At 42.5% G+C, this 23623-nt stretch overlaps 1 protein-coding gene across 6 annotated transcripts in view; it reads right to left on the bottom strand.

Moving 5' to 3' along the window:
• The window catches only part of CBLB (Cbl proto-oncogene B), a 94193-nt gene that overhangs the window by 54999 nt on the left and 15571 nt on the right, over nucleotides 1–23623 (bottom strand). For all 6 annotated transcript variants that reach the window (XM_072993897.2, XM_020809848.3, XM_078389911.1 and 3 more), the window contains exon 4: nucleotides 2108–2254. In XM_072993897.2, the coding sequence (XP_072849998.2) occupies nucleotides 2108–2254 (147 nt within the window). The remainder of the gene's footprint in view (nucleotides 1–2107; nucleotides 2255–23623) is intronic.

Here is a 23623-nt window from a genome sequence, read left to right as displayed (position 1 = left end):
GTCGCTACATGTTTAACAGCTTTTGAGAAACTATGAAGGATGGCTTATTTTGCACCAAAGAACCCTTGCAAAGAACACTGAAATTTCTTAGTTGGATGGTATCAGAACCTAAGTTCTCTAAAAACATATTAGCAGAACACAATAAGAGTAGCTTGGCCTAATAGGTAACTAACTAGAGATATTTACAACATATAATGTTGATAGGTACTGTGTGGCAGCGATTAAAATTTGCCAGGTGATGATTGGCATCATAAGTAGTATTTATATTTAATTCTATTTCTTTTAATGCTGGATTAATATGTGTGTGTGTGTGTGTGTGTGTGTATATATATATATATATATATATATATATATATATATATATATATATATATATATATATATATATATATATATATATATATATATATATATATATATATATATATATAAAAAAGGGACATGGTGGTGCTGCGGGTTAAACCGCAGAAGCCTCTGTACTGCAAGGTTGGAAGACCAGCACTCGTAAGATCGAATCCACGCAACACAGTGAGATCCCATCGCTTGTCCCAGCTCCTGCCAACCTAGCAGTTCAAAAGTATGTAAAAATGCGAGTAGATAAATAGGTAGCACCACAGTGGGAAGGTAACGGTGTTCCATGTCTAGTTGTGCTGGCCACATGACCATGGAAACTGTCTACGGACAAATGCTGGCTCTATGGGGATGAGCACCATCCCCTAAAGTCGGACACGACTGAACGAAATGTCAAGAGGAACCTTTATCTTTATACAGTGGTGCCTCGCTTAGTGATCACTCCGTTGAGCGATGAAATCGCTTTGCGATGGACTTGGCCATCGCTGGAGCGATCGCTTAGCGATGTCCCCTGTGGCTAAAATTCGCTTTGCGATGATCGCAGGAAAGCGATCATGGCAAAGCGAACTTTTTTGACCAGCTGATCGGCAGTTCCAAAATGGCCACCGCAAAAACAAAATGGGTGCAGCTGTTTTGCCTCGCTTTAGAGGCACCCAAAATGGCCGCCGCTATGGAGGAATTTCGCTTTAAGGTAAGTTTTTAGCCCATAGGTACATGTTAAACGTGTTTTAATACGTTCCTATGGGCTTTTTAATATCACTTAGCGATTAAATCACTTAGCGATGTTTTTTCCGGAACGGATTAACATCGCTATGTGAGGCACCACTGTATATATGTGTATACCCATAATTCCTTGGAATTATTTTATGATCGTACCTTTTATTTATAGATACACTAACTTTTAAGAGTCACAATAATTATTTAACCTTGTAGAATCCTTTTCTCTTCTCCTCTTTTCTATTCACTGCCCCCTGTATTCTTATATTTTGCTTTTATTAGAATCATTGTAAGGTTACTTGTTAAATTTCATATTGATGTTCAATTTGGGCTATGGCTTAAATAGAGTTTTAATGGGCATAGCAACTGTTTGTACCCCATCCTCATTTATGTTGGTCAATGACCATAATAAAGATTGAATGAATGGACTAGAGATACAAAAAAGTAGTCATGTTAATCCATTTCAGCATGTACAATAAATCTAAGCGACCATAAAAAAGAAAAGTACATTATTGTGGTACCTTAAAGATAGGTTTTATTTCACTGTGAGTTACTGAGAAATATAATCCACTTTCTCAGACACATGGGTCAAAATCTTGTTTAATACAGTAAACTGCACAAGTGTAGGCCTAGTGAATCCATGGGGACTTGGTGAGTCAATTCCTCCATAAATTCCACAGACTCCAATAGGTATATCGTAAGGAACAAGTTTTGGCAATGGCATGCAATATTTAACTGGTTTTCTATGTAAGGGGATACGTACAAAGCTCGGGACAGAAGTAAAAAACGTTTAATTTTTGAAAAATAACCACTGATGAACATGAACCTTAGACAATGTTAAGTTACACAAACAGGATTTTAGCCACAGTGTCTAAACTTTCAAGCAGTAAGATCTGTTGTGTCCTTGTTGGCATACATACTTGTCAAAATAACTTAGCAGAAAGACACCTATGATTAAAGTTCATTTTACAGAAATTAGCAACATTCAATATATTTATTTAGAACACACTAATGGCACAGAAAAAATCTTGATACTTACTTCTCTCCAAAGAACTTTTTCCAGAATTCTGCAGCATCTGCTTTTGTGATACGAAAGTTATCGCCTTGGAATTGGCCATTAGGGAAGATTGCCTTGATTTCTGCAAGCATGTGACTGAAGATGAGGGATAGTTTTGTGAGATTTCGCCTGCCAATAAAATAAAAGAGGAAAAAGCTAAATAACCTCTGCAAGCCAGTGCCATGTTCTGAATATTTTTATCTAAGTGAAAATCAAGACCTGAATTTGAACAATTTCAGAAACTAAACATACCATGGTTGTATACTTTAACAGTACATTCATAACAGTTATCCAATGTTTTAGAAAGTTTTGTAAAATATTCAGTTCTATGTCACGTCTTATTTTTGCAAATATAGACATTATATAAACCATACACATTTAGTATAGTTCTCAGAATTCTTCACCTAAAACTCCTATCAAAGTTACTATTGTTACATTTTCTTAACTATGATCACTATCAAGTTCATTCAACTTGAAGTGCCACTTAACTGTTCTCTTACACCAGTGGTTCCCAACCTTGGGTAATTCAGGACTGCAACTCCCAGAAACCCTGGCCAGCACAGCTGGTGGTGAAGGCTTCTTGGAACTGCAGTCCTAGAACACCTGGTTATCCAATGTTGCGAACCACTCTTTTATACTGATAACTTGCTCTTCACTAAAAACAGGAATATGATGATCCAAGAGTTAATTAAAATTCATACTCCAACAGTGGTTTGAACTGACTTAACAAGTTAATTTTCTAGACACCCCACGACCACAAATCACATTAAACTAACTAAAATAAACTACTGTAACTTAAATCTCTTCTCTTTAGCACTACAAATGATGCAACCACCCCATTCCCATCCCAATATCAGACCTGCAGTATTTGCATGAAAGGGGAGGGGACTTTTGTCAGTGCCATTCAGACCTAGGTGGCACACGTTTCCAGCAGTTTTGCTGGATTCTGCTGTAATGTGCCCACTTTTCTTGAGCAGTATCTCACCTAGGACACATGCTTACTTTACTTAGACTGATGGAAAGTGAACATGTTGAAAGCTAAGAACATTTCTTCCCAATTCTTGTCATTATCTTCCTCCCAAACACCACAAAAATCTTGTTTCTATAAGCCTAAATCTAGTTGTTAGTCCCACCCAAAGAAGACCCACTGTATCAATCACCACTCAGACAAATTCCATTCATTTGATGAGGGCAGTCATGAACCCATGACTTTGACAGCCCCCATTCCTCAACACATCCAAAAGAATTGCCTGAAACTATCTTAGTTTAAAGTGACCATAGTGATATATTGTACTGAAAAAATTAAACTTTGGTCATCCGCTGTCCTAACTAGACATGGGGATGAATATGAAAACAAATCACAATACAGTATTCAACTAATATAGCTGATTTGTCAGATATTTGTTGCTTCGTATTCCTGAGATGCAGAGATCCCGACGAATACAAAGCAATGAATATAACCCTTTTATATTCGTGTATCCCTACCTGCTTATGCTCCCAGGGATCGGCTGTTCTTCTGTTCCTTGGGGACATAAGCAGAGAGGGGTCTTCCCTTCAGGCGGCTTGCTAAAGCCTGCCTGAAGGGAATCTCACCCCCGTTTGCAAAGACAGTGGGATTGCTTTGACCAGGCTTTCTCTGTCTTTCTATGCATCTGTGGCATAGACAAGGGACGCCTGGCCAAAGAAATTATCCCTGCTGTCTTTGCAAAGACAGTAGGGGTGGGGGATTGCTTTGTTCCCACTTCCCACATCTTTTTATGCCCAGACAGGCACAGAAAGAGAAGGGAAGTGGGACCCAAGCATGGTCAATCTGACACCAAGAGAAAATTCTGGAGCAGATTATGAAGTGGTCATTCTGCAAGCACATTGAAAACAATGCAGTGAATACCAGAAGCCAACAGGGATTTGTCAAGAACACAGCATCTGTTCTCAATCATTCCAGAGTGCAGGACACTATGGGTTCTATTTATAGCAAGCCAAATTCCAGTTGAATATCAGGAAAAACGTTGTAACTGTTAGAGCAGTATGACAATAGAACCAGTTATCTCCAGAGGTGGTAAGCACTCCTATGCTGGAGGCATTTAACAGAAAGCTAGACACCCTGTCAAGTTTATTTGATCGGTCAAGTACTGTATCTTTGATCTGGATTTCTGCACTGAGCAGGGGGTTGGACACAATGGACTTATAGGCCCCTTTCCAAACTACATTCTATGATTCCACGATAATTACCATTTTGAAACTAAAAGGTTGAAGGAAAGAGGACATTAACAGTGTTGGCCTCGCAGCAGATCTACTTCAGGAACCCCATAGCTTCCACCAGCAACCTCTAGTGCTTGATAACTTCCCATGTTCAAAACAAAAGTAAAATATTGTACATCAACATGGAAATATTGTAAGAGGTTTTCCAGGGAACTTTGGTACTTCATCACCAAAATGCAGATTGCGTGTACCTCTACTTCTCCCTTTCATTTAGTAACAGAGAAGCCACTGACATTCTGAATATAAAGAGAAAATACTGGATTGAATAAGGATTAACAACTATTCAGAAAAGACAAAAATACCTTCTGGTCAGGCCTGGGATTCATAACCACTTTCTGGAAGTACTTTCCTTAAGGAATCAGGTGTGCAGCCATGTGGGAATATTCAGAGAGTTAGCTTTGCATCTGGATGATCTACTGGCAGATGTGAAAGAAAGGTCTTTGGTAAACTGAGCCTAGTCTGCCAGTAGCATCCAGATCTGCCTAGAGTAATTATTCACTTTGGTTTGAATTACTGCAATATGATCTACATCAGGCCATCTTTGGAGAATCTGGAACCTTCTCTTGGTCCAAAATGAAACTGCAAAGATATTATACTAATTGCACACTCATAGGCTCATATTGCCACAATCTTAGAAAATCACCGCTGTTCCTGTGCATAATATAAGGAGCTAATAACACATATGGAGCGCTCTCTCTACCTGGAAAACTGAAAAGGATCACCATAAGTCAGAACTGACTTGCCATCACTACCATTATTATCATTGCCACATTTAAAGCCCTCAGTGGATGCATTCCATATCAACAGATAAGTACAAAAGGAAGCATTTGTATCTGTATCCATCTAGAATGGGATATATTTGTGGAAATAAGAGAAGGTGACCCCTCAGTATCTGCACTCAGATTAGCAAATGACTTGCCCAGTTGAAAAAAAACATAAGAAAGCTGTCAGGATCGCGACTAACCATTACCTCGTTAAGGTGAAGGCTGCTAGATGATCACACTTCGCTGACCAGATCAGCGAAGCTTCAAATCAGCAGGCGGAACTTTTCCGTATTGTTCGCGATGTATCCGGAATTGGTCTAGGTGATGGGCCTCCTACTAGTATCTCACCTGACCAATTTACAGCTTTTTTAAAATCTAAAGTGGAGCCCATCTGATGGGATCTCTCTCTTTTTTAAAATATAGTAGACCGAGCAGAGATGTCCAGTGCTTTGCCTTGCCCAGTGAGTCTTGAATATTTTCAGCCTGTGACGCCAGATATGGTGGACAAAGCGCTTGATCGCTGTCGGGCCACCACTTCCTCTCTTGACCCTTGCCCGGCCTGGCTAATCAAAGTAGCCAGGCCTGTAACAACAAAATGGGCTTAGTTTAGGTATCCTTCAGTCTCGAAAGACTATGGTAGCGTGCTCTGTATGGAGGGCTTGGAACAGTGCCTAGTGTGGCTGAGAAGGCCAATTCGAGAGTGACAGTCCCTTCCACACTGAAGACAAATCCAGTCTGTCCCCTGTCCGGCTCCCTGGTTTTGCTGCTTTTGTGACTTCCTCTTTGCCTCGGCCTGCTGGGCAAGGGTCTCTTCAAATTGGGAGAGGCTGTGATGCACCGCCTGCCTCCAGGCTGAACTCTCAGATGTCAGGTTTTCCCATCTGTTGAGGTCTACTCCTAAGGCCTTCAGATCTCGCTTGCAGATGTCCTTGTATCGCAGTTGTGGTCTCCCTCTGGGGAGCTTTCCCTGCACTAATTCTCCATAGAGGAGATCCTTTGGAATCCGACCATCAGCCATTCTCACGACGTGCCCGAGCCAATGTAGACATCGCTGTTTCAGTAATGTGTTCATGCTGAAAATTCCAGCTCGTTCTAGGACTGCTCTGTTTGGAACTTTGTCCTGCCAGGTGATGCCAAAAATCCGTCGGAGGCAACGCATATGGAAGGTGTTCAGCTTCCTCTCCTGCTGTGCACAAAGGGTCCATGACTCACTGCAGTACAGGAGTGTGCTTAGAACACAGGCTCTATAAACCTGGATCTTCGTATGTGTCGTCAGCTTCTTATTGAGCCATACTCTCTTTGTGAGTCTAGAGAACATGGTGGCTGCTTTGCCAATGTGTTTATCCAGCTCGACATCTAGAGAGAGGGTGTCAGAGATGGTTCAGCCGAGGTACACAAAGTCATGAACAACCTCCAATTCTTGTGTGGAGATGGTAATAGAGGGAGGTGAGTCCACACCCTGGCCCATGACTTGTGTTTTCTTCAGGCTGATAGTTAGTCCAAAGTCTTGGCAGGCCTTGCTGAAATGATTCATGAGTTGTTGGAGGTCTTCAGCAGAGTGGGCAACAATGGCTGCATCATCTGCGAAGAGGAAGTCCCGCATGCATTTCAGTTGGACTTTGGTCTTCGCTCTCAATCTAGAGAGATTAAAGAGCTTTCCGTCTGATCTAGTCCGGAGATAGACGCCCTCGGTTGCAGCTCCAAAGGCATGCTTCAGCATGACAGCAAAAAAGATCCCAAAAAGTGTTGGTGCGAGGACACAGCCCTGTTTCACTCCGCTTTGGATGTCAAAGGGGTCTGATGTTGAGCCGTCAAAAACTACAGTGCCTTTCATTCCCTCATGGAAAGATCTGATGATGTTAAGGAGACGAGGCGGACATCCAATCTTGGGAAGTATTTTAAAAAGGCCATCCCTGCTAACCAGATCAAATGCTTTTGTAAGGTCTATGAAGGCCACTAAGAGTGGTTGTTGTTGTTCCCTACATTTCTCCTGCAGCTGTCGGAGGGAGAATACCATGTCAGTGGTGGATCTATTAGCTCGAAATCCACACTGTGATTCTGGATAGACTATCTGCAAGCACCTGGAGCCTCTTCAGCACAACACGGGCAAGCAGCTTCCCTACAACGCTAAGAAGAGAGATGCCACGGTAGTTACTGCAGTCACCCCTGTCTCCTTTGTTCTTGTACAATGTGATAATGTTTGCATCCTTCATGTCCTGTGGTACTCCACCTTCCCTCCAGCAGAGACAAAAGACTTCATACAGTTCGGAGGTGATGATCTCCTTACAGCATTTCAGCACTTCAGCAGGGATGTTATCCTTTCCAGGTGTCTTGCCAGAGGCGAGGGAGTCCAAGGCCGCTTTTATTTCTGCTAGGGTTGGTTCGCTGTCCAGCTCTTCCAAGACAGGCAGGCACTCAATGTTATTTAATGCTTCTTCGGTTACTACATTCTCTCTGGAATATAGCTCAGAGTAGTGCTGTACCCAGCGTTCCATCTGCTGTGCTCGGTCCTGGATGAGCACACCTATAGCAGATTTCAGGGGAGCAGATTTCTTCTGTATTGGACCTAAGGCCTGCTTGATACCGTCATACATTCCTTTGATGTTACCTGTGTCCGCTGCTAACTGTATCTGAGAGCAGAGCTGGAGCCAATAATTGTTGGAGCATCTCCTGGCAGCCTGTTGGACTTGACTGCGAGCAGCTCGAAGAGCTTGCAAGTTGTACTCGCTAGGACAGGCTTTGTATGCTGCTAGAGCTCTTCTCTTATCCTCAATGGCTGGCATTAACTCCTCTGAATGGGCTTCGAACCAGTCAGCCATCTTTTTGGTCTTCTTGCCAAAGGTGGACAAGGCGGTGTTATAGAGAGTGTTCTTGAAGTGTTCCCATCGTTCAGGTGCATTTGCATTAGCCAGACCTGGAAGGACTTCCTCAAGTGCTTGGGCAAATTCCTTCACTTTTCTTTGATCGCAAGTCTTGCTGATGTCAATACGTGGTTCTCCTTCCTTTTTCGTGTGATATACTCTCTTTGTTCGTAGTTTTACTCTACTACACACCAGGGAGATAAATGAAAATGGCCAACGCTTGCTGGAGTTTTGCTGCTATTATGGTCTTTGTGTCAGCAAGACATTCTTTAACACGAAGCTGCAACACAGAGTTTCCTGGAGGCATCCAAGATCCAAGCATTGGCATCAGCTCGATCTAATCCTCACTAGACGTTCCAGCCTTCCTAGTATTACGATCACACGCAGTTACCAGAGTGCTGATTGTGATACTGATCACTCCCTGGTGTGTAAAATGGGCTACTGCGATAATTAATGGGTTTCTCCTGGAGGGTAAGGTTCCTCTTGCCCTGTTGGAAACACTCATTAGGCCCATTAGGAAGAAACCAAATTTGGCGACAGACGACATTGGCAATTATAGGCCCGTCGCCAATGTTTCTTTCCTTAGCAAAGTGGTTGAGAGGGTGGTGGCAGATCAGCTCCAGGCGCTCTTGGATGAAACCAATTCCCTGGACCTATTCCAGTCGGGCTTCAGGCCGCGCTATGGTACAGAGACGGCACTGGTCGCACTGATGGATGACCTGCTGAGGGAGGCCGATGGGGGCAATATGTCCTTGTTGGTCCTCCTCGACATCTCGGCGGCCGTTGGTACCGTCGACCACAGTATCCTCCTGGGGAGGTTCTCTGAGTTGGGAATTGGTGGCCTGGCACTTGCCTGGCTCCGTTCCTTCTTGGAGGACCGACCCCAGAGAGTTCAGCTTGGGGAGAGTGTCTCGGCCCCATGGAGCCTCAATTGTGGGGTTCCACAGGGCTCGATCATCTCCCCAATGCTGTTTAACATCTATATGAGGCTGTTGGGTGGGGTCATCGGGGGGATGGAGCTTCATGTCATCAGTAGCTGATGCATACTGATACATCTCCTTTTCACCTACTTCAGTGGATGCCGTTCTGTCCCTTCAGCGCTGCCTGGAGGCCGTACTGCAATGGATGCAGGAGAGGCTGATCCCGGACAAGATGGAGGTCCTGAGAGTGGGTGGCCCCTCCATTGGTGGCTTGGGAAACTCCCTCTCTTTTGGGGGGCATGACTTTCTCCACAAAGAGTGAGGTTCGCAACTTGGGAGTACATCTAGACCCAGCGCTCACCATGGAAACCCAGGTGGCGTCAGTGGTCCGCTCTGCCAATTACCACCTATGGCGGATTGCCCAGCTGCATCCCTATCTTGATGGCAGGGCCTTCACCACTCTGGTCCATGTACTCGTAATCTTGAGATTAGACCACTGTAATGCACTCTACGTGGGGCTAACTTTGAGACTGATGCAGAAGCTTCAAATGCTGCAGAATGCAGCAGCCAGATTACTTAGCGGAACAAGAATATTCCAACATTCCAATATTCCACCCATTCTGGCTGCTCTTCATTGGCTACTCATTCATTTCCACATTGATTTCAAAGTGTTAATGATGACATACAAAGCCCTAAAAGGTTTAGGACCTTGATACTTGGCAGAACGCCTTCTCCCACCTAGATCTACTCGAGTCACTCGCCACAGCCAGGAAAGACAGCTGAGTGGCCTAATGCCAAGGGAGGCCCGGAAAGAAAGAACAAGAAACCGGGTTTTGATGGCGGTGACCCCTTGACTCTCGAACAGCTTGCCGCCAGAGATTTGCCTTGCACCCTCGCTGGGTATTTTCAAAAGCCAGTTAAAAACTTGGCTCTTTAGGCAAGCATTCCCTCCTGCCATTACTTGACTTTTACTTTTCTTGGTTTTGCTGTTTATTCCATCTTGATAATAGTATTATTGTAGATTTTAATTGTTGTTTTTAACTTGTTTATGCACAATATATTGTGAGCCTCCCTGAACAGAATTCTGTCTAGAAGGGCAGGATAAAAATACAATAATAAATAAAACAAATAAATAAAACACCTGAACCCATTTCTCAATGAATGTAGAAAACAGCTTTATTCTAGCAGGGTTTTGATATGTTTTTAATCTTTTGTGTTCTGTTCTACTAACTGTGATTGTTCTATACTAGTATCTTTATGAAATGGTTAGTTTTCAAATATTGTAAGCCCCCTTGAGTAGAACATTATTATCAAATGGCTGGGATATTACCACCAGATATTTAAATAAAATAAAATAAAGTTCCTAACAACATCTCCTTCATATTAATTGTACAATAATACAGTATTTGAAACTTCAGCAGGTTCACTGCAGAGGCTACCATGTCCCAGCTGGCCCTTCTGATCACATCTAGTTTTCAGTAGCTTTAGTGTTGACATATCGTTCACTCAGAAGATGAAAGCAGTGTCCTTTAACAGTGTTTTTGAGTACCTCCATTGAATATTTCTTGTGAGAGTTTTCTGATCTGTTATTTAAAAGCCAGAGTATACAGTATTTTTTCATAGCGAAATGGAAAGGAGAAGGAATTTGTCATGCATGAACAACAATTTAACCTTTTGTAACAGTTGGAAGTTGTTTTCCCAAAAGTGAAACATGAATCAAGACAGAATAATATTGTTCATTCAAATACGCTCATGTGCTCCTTACAAGTTACATCTTTCAACATAATGTCTGCAAAGTACATCTGAAGAAAATATCTTCCTCATTCCAGAGATCTAAAAAGCTGTTACATTCACTATAGCTCCCTGTTTCAAATAGCTTTACTTTAATTGGTATGATATAACCATTAAAAACCATGAAACAAACAAATATAAAACTTTTGACAACAGTTTCCTTAATCACATTAAATGACACTGTCTGACAAGACAAACAGTTACGCACAATGTATCTTTCCATCAATTCACACGGATAATTAGGAACTGCTCTGTCTGCTCATTTTGATTCACAAGTGTAATAGAACTAAGGTTTTCAACACTTCTAAAGAAAACTGTACAGCTGTGTCTGTAGTTGGGGGGAAACAGGCAAATGGAGTCTCTTACTGAGTTTAGTCTAGGGGAGTGGTTCTCAACCTTGGCCCCCCAGATGTTCTTGGACTAAATCTCTCAGAAACCTTCATCACTAGGTGTGCTGACCAGGATTTCTGGGAGTTTTAGTCAAAGAACATCTGGGGACCTAAGGTAGGGAATCACTGGTTTAGGGTAATGATGCTACTATAGAACCAAGTAACCAAACATTTATGTCATTCCACAGAAAAAAAATATAAGGTGACTTTACAGGACAAAACATCCTTCCTGGTCTTTCAGACATAGTGAAAGCAAGAGGAGTTTGAACAACCAGCAGAAGTGCACTAAGCGTGATTTCAGTACAGTGGGGACAGTGAAGAAGGGCTAAGAGAGAAATGAGCAATTTATATGAAACAAAAAAAGAGGGCAGCATTGTTATTTCAAAGTTTTGATAATGTGTGAGAAAAAATGTTCAAGAGAAACTACTAGTTGCAATTTTTACAGTTTCAGTATAGCTAATAAGGAACTAGCAAATTCTTCTGAAAAATATTTGATGAAAATATATTTGACTGACATACTATCCATACTCAATAGGTTTAAGAGCCAATCTAACAATGAGGTCTCAATGACTGCCATGTAACTGATCTGTAGGCAATCTATTAAAGTGAATCAGGCAGAAATCTCTTTATGATACTGATTTTTCTGTTATATAATACATGTATGGAGAGGGACAGAAAGTTTGCGAAGTCTAGACCTGCTGCAGATCATGCAAGCCCTGATGAATCACAGTTACCACGACAGGGAGAAGTCATTGCTGTACACAGATCACATTCAAAACTTAAACTGCGAGGAAAAGAATCTGAATGAACTGCCACCATCCAGGTTTAAGTTGCAGGCCTTTTTAACTCACACACAGGAAACAATTAAATTAAATTAAATTTAAAAAATAGAAAAAAGGGAATAGGTCATCAAAGAAGGTGCCAACTAGAAGAGTATATGCAGTACATACCTCTGTACAACTAAATCCAGAATATATTCCTATCCATTTTAAACAACTGAATCAACCACTACCATTTTGACCTTTCATTTTCAGCCCCAATCTTTTCCCTTATGTCTTCCATCTTTAGACTGAATTTAAAAATGATCACACTCTAATTACTGTTTTTCATAAACTGCTGTGCCATGGTATGAAGTGTTTACTAGAGTAAATAGGTTATGACTAGGATCAAATTAGACACAGAGACTTGTTCTGTAAGTAAATTATATCTGCTATTAAACATATAGCAGTTGCAGGAAAAAATGCTAGATTGTAAATGGAGTCGCACAGCCTGACCTGCTCCAATGAAATTGTTTGCAACTGTTTAATCACCAAATCCTCTGCACAGATTTTAAAGAACCTCTAGAACAGTGGTCCCCAACCTTGGGCCTCCAGATGTTCTTGGCCTTCAACTTCCAGAAATCCTGGCCAGCAGAGGTGGTGGTGAAGGCTTCTGGGAGTTGTAGTCCAAGAACATATGGAGGCCCAAGGTTGAGGACCACTGCTCTAGAAAATAATTATCAACAGTTTTTTAATCTCTCACTTGGCAACAGATAATACTTTCCCCCAGTCCCATATTTTTTTTCAAATGTGTGGCCATTCATTCACAAACAGATACTTACTGTGAGTGGGTTTGGTTGCAGCCTACTGCAGAAAAGCAGCATATAATTAAATTAACCAAAGATTTTAAAGATGACATCTTAACCCTGCTCCAGTGATAGTCTAAACATGACTAGTTTCTTCAACCGTTAACATCTTTTTAGCACCTCTTTGCATACTTCTTAGAAGCACCCAAGCAGGACAGTATCACTTCCTAATGCACAACAATATCCAGAACTGCAATTCTATTCTAGTTGTGGTTTTACTTTTGAGGATTTGCTTTTTTGCTCCTATCTCCAGTCACTAAAAGGATCCAGAAGATCCTTTTAGTTCCAATCTGTTTGGGTTATGTTACTGTTATAAAAAAACTGCCTCTTAAATGTTTCATACCCAAGTCAGAATGTACATGTTCGTATATAATTATAATTATTAATCTTATAAAAACCAACACTAATCTATCTAATTCAAATATTCACAATATCAAACTAGGACATGCACTCTTCCTTCTTTCCCATTCTGGGAATTTGACTATCTTTAATTATCTCCTATGGCTCAAGAACAGTGAATGGCAAGATAAATGTATTTCACCCTAACAGACTATTACAGCCTACACTAGAAAGAACACAAACGTATGCAGAAAGAAGGCAAACACCATACACTTATGTTATTTGTTTTGAGAAAATCTTTAACAAGTGTGACCTGTAACAAACTGTTTTTCCCTAGCTGTGACAGGAGTATTCCTATGCAGTCCACAAACAAGATCAGACCTAGACATGGGACGAATATAAAAATGAATCAGGATACAGTGGTGCCTCGCTTAACGGGCACCCCGTTTAACGACGAATCCGCATAGCGCTGGCTTTTTTGTGATCGCTTTTGCGATTACATTGCGATGTTGCCTATGGGGAAAAATTGCAAAGCGATCTTTCCCCATAGCCCCATTTTCCCATAGCTGAGCAGCGGGAGCTTCCCCTTCGGAAGCTCCCGCCTCTCAGCTGGGGCTAAATGCTGGCGGTGGCGGTGGCTTCTGAAGCCACTGGTGGCATTTTCCCGCTCAAAAATGCCGGCGGTGGCTTCGGAGGCCACTGCCAGCATTTAGCTCCAGCTGAGTGGCAGGAGCGCATTTTCCTGCTCGAAAATGCCGGCGGTGGCTTCGGAGGCCACCACCACCGCCAGCATTTAGCCTCAGCTGAGCGGCGGGAGCTTCCCCTTCGGAAGCTCCTGCCGCTCAGCTGGGCGGGAGCCTCCGCTGGGAGGAGGGCCGCCAGGAACATCCGGGGCTTGCCCTGCCTCCCGGCTTTCCCCCGAACAACCCCTCAACCCCGTCTCCGCTGCTGCCGCTGGGCTTTGGAAGCGGCTTCCAAAGCCCAGAAGCAGCAACAGAGACGGGAGTGAGGGGTGGCTTGGGGAAAGCCGGGAGGAGGGCAAGGCTCGGGTGTTCCCGGCGGCCCTCCTCCCAACCCCTCACCCCCATCTCCGGCATTTTTGCGGCCAACGCTTCGGAACGGCGGTGGGGGAGGGCTTCCCTGCGGCCGCTCCGAAGTGCTTCGGCCGGCTGTGTGAAAATGGGGGCTTTCCCAAAGGCCCCATTTTCACACAGCTGATCGGCGGTTCCAAAACGGCCGCTGCAACCATTTTCGTCGCTGCCCTCGTTTACCGAGGCGGCGAAAATGGCGGCACTATGGAGGATCATAGCATAACGGTGAGTTTTCGCCCCATAGGAACGCATTAAACAAAGTTTAATGCGTTTCTATGGGGTTTTCCCTCCTGCATTGCGATGTTTCCGGATAGCGACAATTTATCCAGAACGGATTAACGTCGCTATGCGGGGCACCACTGTAGTCGCTAAATATCCCTGATTCATTGGACATACACTGTTTCATATTCTTGGGGGTCCAGAGAACTTAACAAATAAAGGTAAAGGTAAAGGTTCCCCTTGACAATTTTTGTACAGTCGTGTTCGACTCTAGGGGGTGGTGCTCATCCCCGTTTCCAAGCCATAGAGCCAGCGTTTGTCCGAAGACAATCTTCCGTGGTCACATGGCCAATGCGACTTAGACACGGAACACTGTTACCTTCCCACTGAGATGGTCCCTATTTATCTACTTGCATTTGCATGCTTTCAAACCACTAGGTTGGCGGGAGCTGGGACAAGTGACGGGCGCTCACTCTGTTGCGTGGATTCGATCTTACGACTGCTTGGTCTTCTGACCCTGCAGCACAGGCTTCTGCGGTTTAGCCCGCAGCGCCACCACGTCTGTAACAAATATGAGGCAACAAATATAACCCTTTTATATTCATCACTTCGTTCCCTATCTCCTTATGTTCCCGCGGATCAGCTGATCCTCAGGGCATAAGCAGAGAGGATTTTCTCTTTGAGCAGCTTGCATAGCAAGTGGAGGGGGAAGGTAGGGATCAAAGCGATCCTACAGCGCTTTTATCCCTGCTTTCCCCTGGGCGCTTAGCAAGTGGAGGGGGAAAGCAGGGATCAGAGTGATTCTGCAGGGCTTTGATCCCTATTTTCCCTCCTCTTGAGAGAAAGCAAAAAAAAAAAAAAAAAAGACCCGACAAATGACATATTGATTTGTTCTTCCTCTGGTCACTGGAGGAGAAATTTGTGTTTCACGGGTCGTGCTTCGTCCCCATCTTTAATCAAAACCCATGAATGAGGGGAGGGAAGTGCAGAATGAAGAATGGACACCTCATCTAACCTCATCATGAAAGTGTTTTCCACAGTGCTGTGTAATGTTATATGTTAAATTTTAAGCATGAAGGCAGAGAATGAAACAATCGCTTAGAACTGTACTCTACCTTTATAACTAACAACTGGAGGTAAATATGCCTTAGATAAGGGGGAAAGTACAGGTCCTCAAACCCAAATCCAAACATCTATTGCTGTACATTTGGACAGAGTGAAAAGAGACTAGGGTTTGAATCCCCACGGTCATGAAGACTCACTGGGAGAGGTGATAATGGGAAAACACTCCTTAAATATGTCACATACCTTGAAAACCCTATTAAGGTCATTCTAAGTTGGATGAAACTTGATTGGACATAACATGTGAAAGGAGGCTGAGCAGATGTCTTTTGTTTCCTGAAACTTATGTAGCGTGCAAGGTGATGTTTTCATTGTTTATTTTAACGCAGAAACCACATGTGTGTGGGTAGCCAAACCGACTGGACCATGAAAAGATACCAAAAGGAAGGATAACGGTTTTGTTTATTTTCTTTCTAATCAAAATGTAAAACCTTTTTGAATTCTGAAGATGCTCTGCCAGAGACTTAACCTTACAGTCTATATGCGATTGAATCATGATCAGAAACAAAATGACATTTCTCCTGCTGAAAGCTCTAACAGAAAAGCTACTTCTCTGTCAGCTTTCCAGCATTATGGGTGGTATGGGCCTCACTTTTTGCTATGGATCTAATATTGAAATCTCTTCTTTTGGAAAAAAATGCAAGTCCATGATATAATTTCCATTCTCATTTGTCTCAAGAATGAAATCCATTTTTGCTGCACAAGCTTCTTACTGACCTTTATGCAATCTATTTACAAAAGGTCTCTTTCATTCCTTCATACATTACTTGTGTCTAACAGATCCAATTATTCTTTGTAAAACTGTGGAAATGTTGTGACAAGGCCTGGTGTCTCCAAGCAGGGCTTTTTGATATGACTATGTATAGGATATTGCTGTCCCTTTACTCTCTCTAGTATATCTAATGTTAACTGACCAATAAAAACTACTATCTTTGATACTTGGCAACCACTACTACTCTTTCAATTAACCACAGGAAAGAAAACAGGAAATCTGTTCTCAATAGGCTGCAGTCTGCTGAAACACAACATTACTCATACACATAAATAACCCCAACCTCCAAAAGCAACAGTTAAAAATGCGAACTATGGAAATATTTTCTTTTCTTTTCACAATATCTGGGACTTTAGACAATTGTGCAGTTAATATTTATAGTCAAGTCATCCAAATCATGTTTTGTGAAAATCAGTACAAAGGCATTTATTGTATTTTTAGTAGAGTAATTTTACATTAGCTAACTGAATAACTCAGAGAATTGGTTACCTGGCTATGGCCTGGGAGAAAGTCAACCTGTGTAGCCTTGAGCAAGTTACAAACTCCCTGAGGGCCCCAACGGGAAGTGAGGGATAAACCACTTCTGAGTACTCTATACCTAGAAAACCCTAAAAAGAGTCCCCACAAGTCAGAATCTACATGTTGGTATATAATTATAATTATTATATTATAAACACCAACACTAATATATCAAATTCAAATATTCCACAGTATCAAACTTTCTTCAGACAAAAAATATTCATCAGAAAGTTCAGTGAATATCTAGTGCCTGAGTCAATGTGGTTATGCTTGTGACCACTACTTTTCTCACTGTGAGGATATTCACATTTAAATTATTTGAAAATAATACAACATGAAAGAAATTGATCTCTGTCCATAAGATATTTAATGCAATGCAAACAAAGCAGTATGTATATCAAGTCTTATTAAGTCTTCCTAGATGTAATCTGGGTGTGTTAAGGGATATCTAATTTGTGAAGCACCTTCAAACACAAGAAGGAATAATGTCTGCTGTCAAAAGGGAAAAAATCAGAACTTTGATAAGTTACATCCTCATTCATGTCACTGATAATGCAGCATAACATTTTTCCTTCTAGAAGCTGCAAGTGCTGGTCAAGAATATGAACAGTCCCTTACTGATTTCTTGCCAGTCTGCCACATCTGTTGAATATAGTAGGGCTGCCTATGTCTTCTCCTCATCACTCCACTTCTATCTATTGAAGGACAAACTCAGGAGTGTCAAAGAGAACTGTTTAGAGAAATTTCACTTGGAACTTCTAAACCAGAGAGTAGACATTGTGTTTTACCTTGATTCTTTTGTCTGAAGATGGTGTATATCAAGCCTCATTGCTGATACAGAGGGACATCCGGAAAACTATATATGTATTTTGGTCAACCATGTTAAACATAAAATCTGTGTTCCTACTGTATTCTTTTTATGGCAACTTTTTAGATACTTGCTTATAAAATCCCATACAGATTATGGTTTCCTGTTTATACCAATTTACAGTTTCACTTTTAAATCACAATACAGTGGTTTTAGGGTAGGATGTTAACATATCTGCTCCAGATATTATATGAGAATATAATCAGATATTTAAGATATAAAAGAAAACAAATGATACTTCTATTGAGATTACAGTAGATGGTGACTGATCAGATGATGGGAATAATAAGGACAAAAAACAAACAAACAGAAGCTAGGGACACAAGTATAACTTTTTTATAATATGAAATATGATATGCAAGCTCAGTTGAAAATTCTGTAACACTTATTTGAAATAACTCATGCCGTGGGCCGAAAACATCAGTTCAGTGAACTGCAGAAAGTTCACTTTCATATTTTTCACAATAGAGCTACTGCTGGTTTTGCATTTTTACTGAGCCAATCCTGTCTATCATTGGCTTTTAGTGCAGTTGCTTCCAACAGTGTTACTTCTGCAGCTTAGGATTTCAGAAACCTGAATAGGCTTCATGTTCTTATCTTCACATTGCAGGTTTATTTTGCTGGCTAGATTTTGTTGAAATTAATATCCAAACCCATATAATTAAGTTGCTATGGAAAGATTCCGAACATATTTGAAATGTTATTCTAAAAGAAATTCGCACTCATTGCACATATGCTATTGATTATTTTTAATGCTCCTCAAACATTTCCACAAAACTTAAAATGTAACCGACCCTGTGTTCAGGTTCAGATGGGGAATGGGACACACAAAAAGGAGATATAATCAGACTTAACCAGCTCAAATAAAAAACAGGACTTGTATCTCTTGAAAAGACTGAAGAATCCTAAAGTCCAAAAATTTCAAGTCTTATTAAACCACAGATCAGTATAATATGCAGATGTGCCTACTATTTCCTCAAAAGTCTCATAGTTCATGTGAGATAGTAGGGAAGCCTTTCCTGAAACAGAAAGTGCTGTTTATTGTTCCATAACTAGTTTGTCATGACTAAGAACCTTCCATTTCATTCTCCCTTCTCCTGATTTTCCATCCCCACAGTCAAAACACTCAGCATTCTTTGGACATTGAGCATACTCCCACACTGGGCTTCTTTTGGAAGGCAGCATGTCTTTGGTTTTTTCCACTTCTGCAAACCTGAGAATGTGCACTGTATTGTACTTACATATTCTCTGTTCTACTATATGGCATGGAATACTGGATTTTAACACATGCTACTATTTTAAAAGTGTTTACAAAACAAAAGGATTTGAAAAATACAAAGCATTTCTTGGATCAAGAGGGCGACCACAAAAGAGTACTACCCTATTTTACCGTGTATAAGACACCCCTGTTTATAGGACGCCCCACCTTTTCCAACCCAAAATTAAGAAATCTTAACTTAGCTTTGAGTATTCAGCCTCTGGGCTCAAAACACTCCGACATTGTGATTCCCCATTGAACCTGAGAACTGTCTACAGGCTCCACCTCCAACAAGATGTATTTCAATTGGTTTGTACAGCATCAGCTGACATCAGTTGCACAAGGCTTGTGACTAGAGGAAGCTATCATATTTTTCACTCTATAAGACACACTTCTTCCTCCAAAAAAAGTGGGGGGGAAAGTGGGTGTGTCTTATGGAGAGAATATAATTAAAAAGGGTGCAATTTAAATTCTAACTGTATGTGGCGAAAGAGGCTGTTTCTTGGTAGCTCTTTTGCCCCAACAGTTAGGAAAAAGCTGTGGAGGAAGGCCAGATAAGCTCCTGGAGGTCTATGGGGGTGGTGGTGATTTTGGCCTGCTAGGCACAAGGGGGGTGGGGGGGGTGGAAGATGGCTGGGAAGGGTCTGGGAAAGGAAGCGAAGATGGTGATTTCGGTCTGCTAGGCCCACGGGAAGGTGGTGATTTCAGCCTGCTAGGCCCACGGGGTGTGTGTGTGGAAGACGGCTGGGAAGGGAAGGTGGCGGTTTTGATCCTTCCCAGCCGTCTTCCACCCCCCTGGGGTGGATTTCAATATTGAAAAATACAGCCTGCAAAAGGTCAACGAACTCTAGCAACGAACTCCAGCCACAAGGATCAGGGATCGTTGCACAAAAAAGACCAACTAATGACACCCATCAATCACAGTGACAGATAATCTCTCCCTCCTTATCACAACAAAAACATGCTGATCATCCTATCTCCTGAAAAAAGACAAAGGCTGTTCCCACAGCTATAAATACTCAACTATCCAACAAACAGCAACAGAGCATGGACAGAGTTCCTACTCCAGTCCTATGAAGATGCTGACCACAGAGACTGGCAAAACGTCAGGAAGAACAACCTTCAGAACATGGCCAAAGAACCCAAAAAATCCACAACAACCATCAGATCCCAGCCGTGAAAGCCTTCAAGAATATTCTGGGAACTGTTGCAAGTCCGACAGGAAGTCTTTTGAATTGGTAAGCCAGGGGCCCGAGCTGGAATCAAATAAACTGTCTGTGGGAGCGGTGGATGGAGATATGGAAGTATGCCTCTATGACTGTGAACCAGTCATTTTTTTCTGAGAAAAGGTAGAACGGACTCGAGGGTCACCATACAGAATTTTGTGATGGTGACATATTGGTTGAGTTCTCTGAGGTCTAGAATAGGTTGTAAACCGCTGTCTTTTTGGGGATGTGAAATAACTAGAGAAAAAATGTTGTTTTGTTGCATAGGCTCTATTGCGGCCTTGATGAGCAATTTTTAAAATCTCTTCTTATAGAGTTTGGGACAGTGGAGTGACGATGTGATGCGATGGAGGAAATGGATGGAAATGGATGTGGTATCCGTTTTGGACAATGGAAAGAGCCCAGATATCGGTGGTGATGGACTGCCAGGCAGGTAAGTGTTTCAAGAGGAAAGGGGGTTGATTTGTGATCTCGGATGGGAAAACGTCAAACATGATGTTTGGGTTTGCGGTCATTGCGCCTTTGGATAGGTTGCTGGGGAGGTTTTTGTTCGTATTTTTGTTGTTTAAAGTGTGGTGTGTAGAGGTTCTGACATTGGGATTCGTGTTGGAACCTCTGGTAGGAATTGTAAGGTTGCCTCCATTGACTGCATTGGGGGTGCTGTTGATAAGGGGGATACATGACCCATCTTTTGACAGCGGAACATTTCGTCTGAACTTTTTCTAAGATGTCATCAGTTTCAGCATTAAAGAGACTGGTGTCATCAAATGGGAGGTTTTCAATACATGCCTGGGCATATTCCACGAGGCCAGCTGTTCTTAGCCAGGAGAAACGTCTGAGCGCAACAAAGGTAGCCATGGATTTAGCCGTGGTAACTACCGCATCTTTGGCAGAGAACATTTGCTGTTTGGCGACAGAGACCCTCCTGTTGGAAGATTTGTGCTAACCTTCTTGTCTTGTCTTCTGGTAGAGTAAAAAAAAAGTGGCCATGTTATCTCAAAGGAAGCATTGATATGCCCCCATAGCTCCTTGGTAGTTAGCTACCCTCATAGTAAAAGCCGCTGATGAGTAAAGCCACCTGCCCATAGAGTCAATCCTTTGTCTTTATTAGGTGGGATAAGGGACTGTCAGTTTCACGATCGGGATTGAGAGGCCTCGACAAATATCGAATTTGGGGCCGGCTGTTTCTGGAGAAAATGTGCTCCAGGGTCGTGTATCCGATAGAGACTATTGATTCTTTTCAAGACTGAATGAGAGGAGGCTAGTTTAGTACAAAATCTCTGAGCGGTGCTAAGAGATGGTAGCATGGAAATATGGACTGGGGTAGTTTTGTAATTGGAAATAGGATCATAAAGGTGATCCGCTGGTTTGGTTGTGGGGCAATAGATTTGAAGATCCAGTGACTTAGCAATGCGGATCATGAGTTGAGCGTAAGTTTGATAATCCTCTGCTGGGGATGGAGGATCTACATCTGCAAGATTGGAATCTGTCAATGTGAGAAGCACAGATGGCATTTGTGGTCGAGAACCATGTTCTGAGACCTTGGGATTGAGCCCTGAGTCGATAGAACATTGATCGACCTCGGTGTCAAGAGGATGTGGGTCATAGTAATGTTGACAGTGTTCTGCCACTGAAGAGTGTGGCATATCCATGGACATTTGACGATGTCAAGAGTTGTTGACCGGTATCGATTTCGACAGTATGTCCATGGACGGAGGTCAACCAGATGGAATCGGTATCAAGGTCTGTGTCTTGATATTGATGGACTGCATGTCTAGGTTGGTGCCACTGTTAAGTGGAACGTCCATGGACCAGGGTGGATATCGAGAGTTGTCGAAATCAGAACCAGTGTCTCTATGGTGCTGAAAAAGCGGCTGAGGCCGATTTGGTGGACACATAGGTAGGTCTGTAGAGTAAATTGAGGCTGGGGATGCCTATCAAGAGGAGTGACTTCCATCATTTTGAGCTGGAAAACATGTAGTCACAGGGGCTGCAAATGCTTAGTGGGTGGAAGCGTGTTTCTCAACTGCCCTGATTTTCGGTGGTGGTTGATAAAGAGTCATATGATGGCTGAGTGTCTCTAAGTGATAAAACCTCTTCAAAATGCAGAAGGTTGTTGAGATGGAGGTTTGTGACACAATGCTAGTATCGGACCGGAGGAGGCAGCTGGTCAAGCATCCACAGTGGGCAGGTTAGAGAAGCACTGATCGGGTCAAATGTGCATGGGATTGATCAACACACACTTGTGGAATTGTCTCATATGATGGATGCGCCTGATAGCGTGCCGGTGGCCTTGGAGGCCGGCCCAATGACATAGAATAGGGCAGTGTCTGGATGAGGCTTGGGTTCCTCCCTCTCTGGTGAGGCATCATTAAAAGGATTAGGAGAGATAAGAGTGCTGGGGACTATTAGGCGAGGAAGTAAGATGGTCTACTTGCTCATCCTATGTCGGTGACTAAGAAACCGGCTGATGAGATGAAAGTGTCTCATCATCAAAGGGTTAAGGTACATAAATTTAATCCCCGGGTTCAGAAACTTGTTGTGAAGGGACTGTCGAGGTCCTTGATTTGGTTTGTTTTGATCGTTTCAGTTGTGGAGGACCGGAAACCAGATTGGGAGGAGGCTTTCGCTTTTCGGAAGGCTCTGATGCAAAAGTTTTCGATGTCGGCTGTTTAGACTTGTGTGTCTTAGAGAAGTTTTCAATGAAGTGGAAGGCGCATAAGAGTGAGATTGAGTAGCGGAGGAATTATGTTTTGATGATTCTGCAATCGCTTTTTCCATGGTTTTGGCTTGTGAGGTGGTTTTACATGCAGTTTGAGCCATAGGTTTGCTGGTTGCAAAGCCTGTTCCCAGAGGCGGAGTCTAAGTTGAGACAGGTGGGAACGGAGGACTCCTCGTTTGAAATTTTTACAATGAGGGCACAAGGAGGTTTGATGTGTTGGATGGTCAAGCAATCTAAATGCAAATTCCTAAGGGGAAAGACCTCCAGCACACAAACGAACTTGTTTGTATGTTAGTTTGAACACTAACCCACTGGTTCTTAACCTTGGGTTACTCAGGAGTTTTGGACTGCAACTCCCAGAAGCCTTCACCACCAGCTGTCCTGACTGGGGTTTCTGGGAGTTGCAGTTCAAAAGCATTCGAGTAACAAAGGTTAAGAACCACTGCACTAACCAATTAGAGGGGAGTTTTGCTGTTCCCGGGCTTTTTGAAACTCCACCCATTTCCCCCCCTTCTCGCCATAAGGTGTTCGAACCTCCATCTTAGTCCACTCATTCTACTCCAGATTTTCTCCACACACACACACACACACACACACACACACACACACACACACACACACACACACACACACACACTTGCACACGCTTGAAGATGTAACACTTCCACAGTTGGCTCTCTGAGCCTAGATATCTTTTTGTTTCTGTTCTTTCTGTTTGAAGCTGAAAACCTTTAAGAATGCTAACCCATGTGAG

Source organism: Pogona vitticeps, chromosome 3 (assembly GCF_051106095.1).
Source record: "Pogona vitticeps strain Pit_001003342236 chromosome 3, PviZW2.1, whole genome shotgun sequence".
Lineage (NCBI taxonomy): Eukaryota > Metazoa > Chordata > Lepidosauria > Squamata > Agamidae > Pogona > Pogona vitticeps.
Note: the sequence above shows the minus strand (reverse complement) of the source record. Positions and strands in the feature narration are given on the sequence as shown.